The following is a 7,339-nucleotide window of genomic DNA, read 5'->3' on the forward strand; positions in this document are numbered from 1 at the left end:
GCCAGTGGTTTGAGGTCGGGCTCGTGGGGTAACCCTGGACCCAGCCGGGAGAAAAACGGCTGACGCTAGCGTCACACTCCTAAAGAAAACCAACGCCCCAACAACGAGCTTCGCAATGCATCTCTTCCGGGAAGCGTGGCCGGGACGCAAGTCTCGCTGCGATTGCGCACTGAGGTTTCGCGTAAGGAACCAATAGGACGGAGGAGTGGGCGGGCTGTTGGCAGAAACCCGGATTCCGGTTCCGGTGGGCCTCCATCAGTCCGCTCCAGTGCTACGTGTCCCTGGCATTTTAGGTGTCGGTTGAGCAGGTGAGTTTCTTCCCGCCAGTAGGTACGGGCGAACCGGGCGGCCACGCCTTTGCGACTCGCGGGGGCAGCGGGCGTGGGCGAGCCGGCGTGTCTCCCCGGGCGGCCGTCGCGGAGCGGGCGATGAGTGGTCCCCTGGCTCAAGTCTGGGGCCGGGGTCTGGCCGCCGACATCCCACCAACTCGGCCTCTGCCGGAAGGCAGACCCAAGGCCGCGGGCTCCCGGCGAGCGGGGTCGCCGGCTCGCGGGGTTCCAGGGCTTAGCGTACTGCCCCAGCTTCTTTTGTGCTGCAGCCAAAGATGATGTCCTGCTGCCCGATACCTTCGGGGTTGGCTCTGTGTGCGGGTGTGGAGTCTTGTCTGGGAAAGGCTGTACTCAGCTCTGGCCCTGCCGCCGCTCCCGTAGTTTAAAGTGAGAGCAGTGGTCTAGAATCTAGTTCGAGAGATCATAGTTGGTTTTTGGGTCTCTACCCTTGACATTGAGTGCGGTATTGTGTGTAGCGTGCATTTTTCTGGATAAAAAATTCTTAGCTTCTTTCATGATAACTATGATTACAAAAAGTTTAAGCCCTTTGGATTTCAAGAGCAAAGTTAAGTGAAATACTGAGAAAACAGACATTACTGTGTTTTTGCCCACAGAACGTTGCAGAAGTCCTGGTGTTTCATTGACATTAATTCATTTCGTTGTCCACAGCCTACATTAAGTGAGGAAACTGGGGCTTACAGAGGTTTACATTCCATAGCCAGTGATTTGAACTACCACCTGGCCACTGTTCTGAGTACTGGAAATGGAGGAAAATACAAGTAATACTTTGATCTCTTTACTTTCTAAAGCAGTGGCTCTCAAAGCTAACATCGGATGACATTTCTGTTGGGTAATAGATTCCTCTAAAGAACATATATAGTAAAATATATAGCCCTGTTTCCTTAAAAGATGTGTTCAAATCGAAAAGTTTGGAATTTAGCTATTAGCTTCTCAGAATTTGCGTCTTGCTTTAGCTATTCTTTGTACTTTAGAAAAGTGTATTGTATTGGCACGTTTTAGAAAAATCAAGGTTGAAATTCACGTTTGCCTCCATTCTAGGCTCTTGCAGCACCATAGTTGGCATTCACTGTACAAGACATTGCCTTCTGCATAGTTGAAAATAAAATATGGAAAGTAATTGTTGGATCTCAACATTGTTGGTTCCTTAGGAGCGGTGAGGGGACTGTAGAATGAGAAATGGATGGGACTGCAGAGTCAGAAAAGGAATGGATGTGTTATCAATTGCTTAACCTTTTTTAACCTCTTAATAGAGATAGGCTTTTTATATTGCGTGTGCTGTTCTTTGTCAGTGAAGATATCATGAGTAAGATCTGTGCTTTTCTTACTGCCTTTGATCTGATAATTAACTGAAATTTACAAAAATAATATCAATTTAGGCTTTGGAGTTTGTTTTTTGTTTTATTTTAGGAGGTGGAATTGACCCATGTTAGACGTGAATTCAATGACTGGTCTCATTTACATCTTGATATCAATGAGTAAGTGCTTATTATATGGTAACCAATACCAGTGAGTATCTTTGTTTATTTTAAACAGGCAGTCATGGATCAGGTAATGCAGTTTGTTGAGCCAAGTCGGCAGTTTGTAAAGGACTCCATTCGGCTGGTTAAAAGATGCACTAAACCTGATAGAAAAGGTAATTGCTTGACTATGAGAAAAAAAATTAAATCTTTTGAGTTTTCTAAGCCTTTTGTTTGATTAACATCTTCTTGATTAATAGCCATTGCATTACTTTCGCCAACATTTTTATTGATTGATACTGCTCGATGGCTTTTTAACATTGTCACTTCTTCCTAAATTTTTTACTCTTGTCTACATTTTTATTTTATGTATTTTCAAATGGTGTAAGATTATCACAGCCTTATGTTCCAGGTAACATTTTAGTTAATAATATTTTATGACTTTTAGTATCTTACATATTTTCTCTTTGGAAAAGCTTTGAAGTCTCCCTACTGAACTCCCACCCCAATGAACAAAACCTTAACATGAAACCAACAATCTAGTTTTTGCCAAACTAGAAAGTTAATTTTGTTATTTATCATGATTCATGTGTTCAATTTGTCTACTTGTATTCATTCATTGAGTTAGGAGCTAGTAATATAATAGAGAATATAACATGTATGTAATGTAGTATATAATAAAGGGAATAGTCCTTGCTGTCATGGAGCTTAGACTCTATCAAGGAAGACTGTCATAAACAAATTATTGCAATTATGTTTTTTAATTACTGCTGTGGTAAGTGTTATGGAAGATAACTAGAAGGAAGTTTGACAGCACATTATAGGAGGACTAACCAAGTCAGGAGATCAGGGAAAGCTTCTCTTAGGAAGTAACATAAAATGGTAACATTACCAGTGTAATGTTTTATAAAATAGTGCTCAACTCAGACAGTCTCACTCTGTTGCCCAGGCTGGAGTGCAGTGACGCAATCTCAGCTCACTGCAACCTCCGCCTCCTGGGTTCAAGCAATTCTGCTTCAACCTCCTGAGTAGCTGGGATTAGAGGCACCTGCCACCACGCCTGGCTAATTTTTGTATTTTTAGTGGAGCCAGAGTTTCACCATGTTGGCTAGGCCGATCTTAAACTCCTGACCTCAGGTGATCTGCTCGCCTCGGCCTCCCAAGTGCTGATATTACAGACATGAGCCACCGTGCCCAGCCGAACTTGATTTTTCAAGCCTTATTTTTGGCTTCATCATAATAGCAAAGGCACTGGACCCATTGTTTATAATGTACCCAAAAAAGGTATGTTTCTGCCTGTATAATCGATATGTTATAATAAAAATTACAATGATACATTTTAAAACTTAAGAAAAATAATGTATATTTCTTTCATCCATGTCCTTATTTTGGTATTTTCTGGTCATTTGCTAAGAAGAAAATATTTTTAGTACTTGTTGATGAACTCACTGGCACAGACATGCACTGTTATGTTTCCTTAAATATCAACAAAACATGGAAATTTTAAAACCTGTCAAACAACTTGTTTACTATTAACAGTTTCACCTTTTTATTTTTAAGTTATATATCTATTAACAGGATAAATGTATACTAGTTAAGTTCATTTATGTTGCTGATAGTTTTTTTCCCATACTTTCAGTGACAGTGCAAAAAATATGTGAATTTCGTGTTTTTAAATGCAGAATTCCAGAAGATTGCCATGGCAACAGCAATAGGATTTGCTATAATGGGATTCATTGGCTTCTTTGTGAAATTGATCCATATTCCTATTAATAACATCATTGTGTAAGTAAACTTTATGAAATAGACTAGGATTGAATGAAACTTGAAACCATTTGAGATGACGGCCTGCTATTTCGTTAATACAGAGATGCATCTCTTTTTAGTGCTGTTGGAGTCTACTGATATTTATGAGTACCTGATGATTGAGCGCCTTTAGATCTTAAATGATCTTTCCAGAAATTCTGTGTGCTAGGCACTATTTTCTTTAATAAATAAAATTTTACAGAGTCAAGAAAGTATTAAAGACACTCATATGTCACAAAGCCAGCACTGAAACCTAAGTCCTCTTTGTGCTGTTATCTTGTTAATCTCTAAGGAGCAGAGGAAATGCTTCCCATCCAAAAATCACTGCTATGATAGAATTCTAACTCTGGACCAGATTGCCTAGATCCAAATCCTTTTTCTTGTTATACAGTTGCTGTCCTAGCATCAGGCAATTTGCCTCACCTCTCTGTGCTCAGTTTACTCAGTGGGGATAACAGTTCTTACTTGGATTATGACTTTAAGTCATGTAAGGCCCCAGAAACAATTTGGGTAAGAATACGAGTGAAAGTTGTTACTGTAATGAGCCATTGCTACTGATGGGAGAATATCATAACTTTTAAGTATATTAGGAGGCAAAAAAGGCTGAGAAACATTAGGATCACTTTATTCGTTTCCAAATAATTTTGCTTTTTAAATTCATTACAAGTCATTGGGACATGTTGTGGCATTGAGCAATTAGAGCAATTAGGTAATTCAGTTTAGGGTAAGGACTTAGTATGGGTTTTAGTACTTACTCTGTGATTTTGTATGCATTTAATCTCAGCCTCATCCACTGTTTGGAGCTAATAAAATCTATTATTACCTGATAATAATATCAGGTAAGCACTGATATACCTCAAGTGCTTGTATCCATTAAAAGCACTGAATAAGTGTTAGTGGAATTAAGTGAACAACTTCAGGTTCTTTGCCTTTTCTGATGGTAATGGTGGCAATAGTAATTAACATTCATTGAGAACTTTCCATATGCTATTGAAATCTATCTAATATCAATCAGTAATATCAATTGATTTTATGGGGTGATGAAGTTTGAAGCAATGATTTAAAAAATTTCTAAACTATAAATCTCCTAAATACTAGGTGTTTTATTCCAGGTACTGGTACAGGTTGCCTTTTAAATGACAAGTAACAATGTATATTGTCAGAGGGATTTCTTAAGTAGGGTACCATAGTTATTAAGGTAAAATTGCCACAAAGTGATATTCAGGATCAGAAGTAGTTAGAACTAGATGGGCCCAAGTCACTGATACCTCCTTTGTCAGTTCAGAAATCCCTTTATTTTACCAGTGAGCAATGCCAACTGTAGAACTGTGGAGTCATGGGGAGAATACTGAAGTAGAATGAGGAAATCAGTAAAAAGAAGTGGCAGAGTCTCTGTCAGGTCCGTTCTTTTTCATACTCAGTGCTTCTGCTCTTCTTACTTCCCATTCTGTCATGAGACATATTTAATTGATAGGAAGTGTTTCTTTAAAATGATAACAAAATTAGTTTCCTGTGATAATCATTGTTCTTAGTTGTACCTTTCAGAAGAACATGTAAGCCCACCTTTTCCAATTTTTTGGTCAAGCACCTTTCAAATTTTTTCGCCAGCCTTCACTTAACCTATATTGTTGTCCCTTTTGCCAGACATCACTGTCTGCCTTGGGTTATACTCAGGTCCGTCTTCACATTAGATTATGAGTTGTGAGGCAGGCCTGCCTTGTTATTTATACTGTATGTCTCTCCTATAGAGTCTAGTCCAGAGCTCTCTTGTATCTGTTAAAAGCACTGAATAAGTGTTTGTTGAATTAAGTGAACAACTTCAGGTCCTTGCCTTTTCTAATGGTGATGGTGGCAATAATAGTAGTTAACATTCATTGAGAACTTTCCATGACTCTGTGTGTCAACTCATTTAATCTTCATGAGGAAACTGAGGCATGGGGAGGCTAAGTAACCACTCGGATTGCATGGCTAGTGATAGAGCAACACGGGAAACCTTTCAGAAGCTAGTTACTTAGAAAACTTTTCTTCTAGAAAACCAAAAAAAAAATGGTTTCAATGTTTAAGAAGTTAAAAAAATCTATCTTTAGATATTTTTTAATCTTAATGTGAAGGCTAATTAAAACATTTTGTGAGAGACACTACAGAAAACTTACTCTTTTCTCATGTTATACCATGATAGCTGTACAACTGAAAGGAATCTTGCTTTCCCTGCTTGAAAGAGGATTAATCATTGTTTACATCATTTTGGAGATGGTAGCAAGGGAAATACTCATTGGATTATCTTTTTTTGTTACAATTTTTTTCTTCTTCTTCTTTATAATTATAGCAGTCAAAATTAATATTCACAGTATTAGAATTTAAAATAAGCACTTGCTGGCCTTTTAATTATAGCAATACTGTTTAATAGCATAAGCATTTAAAATGCTAAACATTAAAGTATATGCTCAGGGGTATTTTATGTAATAATTTTCTCTCTTTTTTTGAGGTGGAGTCTCACTCTGTTTCCCAGGCTGGAGTGCAGTGGCGCAATCTTAGCTTATTGCAGCCTCTGCCTGCCGGGTTCAAGTGATTCTCCTGCCTCAGCCTCCTCAGTAGCTGGGACTGCAGGTGCACACCACCATGCCTGGCTGATTTTTTTGTAGTTTTAGTAGAGACAGGGTTTCACCATGTTGGCCAGGCTGGTCTCGAACTCCTGACCTCAGGTGACCTGCCTCCCACAGCCTCCCAGAGTGTTGAGATTACAGGTGAGAGCTACTGCACCTGGCCTATTTTATGTAATTCTTCTGGTAATGGAATTATTTTGCTTTAACATTACTAAAATGTGTATCTGACTATGTAGGTTTAATGTTTATGCTTTTAAAGCTCAGAAGTTCTTCTGTAGAAAACGTGATTTTTGTTTTCATCATGACTAACCCAGATTTTGGAATGATTATGGTAAGATGTGGTGCTTGAGCACCTTGTGCTCATGTGCAGTCTACTTTCTGCTGGTGTGTTGACGTTATCAAATTGAAAAGCTTCTCAGCTAACCATCCTGTCATATAATTGATATTTTTTGTTGTGTTCAGAAAGGCTAGACTGTTCCAAAATGGCATTTCCTGAATGAGCATTGTGAGTTTAGACATAGACCTCTGCCAGTAACCACATCATCTTTCCAGGTCCAGGATTTTAAAGTTCATTGTGCCATTCTTTTATGCCATCTTTAGATAAAGTTAGGTGGGATTCAAATAATTGGTCTTGAGCCATTAAAGTTATAGCATACTGCATTTCAAATAATAATAATTATTAAAATTATATCTCTACTCAGAAGTAATGATTTTTCTTTCTTTTACAGTGGTGGCTGAATACATTTTGGAAGAGAGTTTTTCATCTTAGAGATTGGTGAACAAGTGTGAGAGTGTGAGAAGCTCACAGAGTACAAATTTGCCTGTATATTTTGTGGGTTTCTTTTCCTTTCAAGATGTTTTCTATTTCTAAATTAAAGTAATTTCAAAGTAAATGAATATCTCTTTTTTCTGTCATAGATACTTATCACATTTCAGTGATAGAAAACAGTAGTTTCTTTCTCTGAGTAATTTAGTTTATAAGAGAAATGAAAGAGCCTGGTGAAATATTACACTTTCTGAGAGCTCTTCTGTTTTAGCCCCTTTGTGCTAGTATTACAAAATACCTGAGACTGGGTAATTTATAAATAATAGAAATTTATTCTCACAGTTCTGGAGACTGGGA

At 38.4% G+C, this 7,339-nt stretch overlaps 1 protein-coding gene across 1 annotated transcript; it reads left to right on the forward strand.

Annotated features, from left to right (window-relative positions):
• The first annotated feature begins 229 nt into the window (after positions 1 to 229).
• On the forward strand, positions 230 to 7,098 carry SEC61G (SEC61 translocon subunit gamma). The gene is given in 4 exon segments (NM_001265733.1): positions 230 to 308; positions 1,884 to 1,983; positions 3,490 to 3,592; positions 6,945 to 7,098. Coding segments are annotated over 3 exon segments (207 nt in total). The 5' UTR covers positions 230 to 308; positions 1,884 to 1,889; the 3' UTR covers positions 6,955 to 7,098.
• The last annotated feature ends 241 nt before the right edge of the window (positions 7,099 to 7,339 follow it).

This window comes from Macaca mulatta, chromosome 3, assembly GCF_049350105.2.
Source record: "Macaca mulatta isolate MMU2019108-1 chromosome 3, T2T-MMU8v2.0, whole genome shotgun sequence".
NCBI lineage: Eukaryota > Metazoa > Chordata > Mammalia > Primates > Cercopithecidae > Macaca > Macaca mulatta.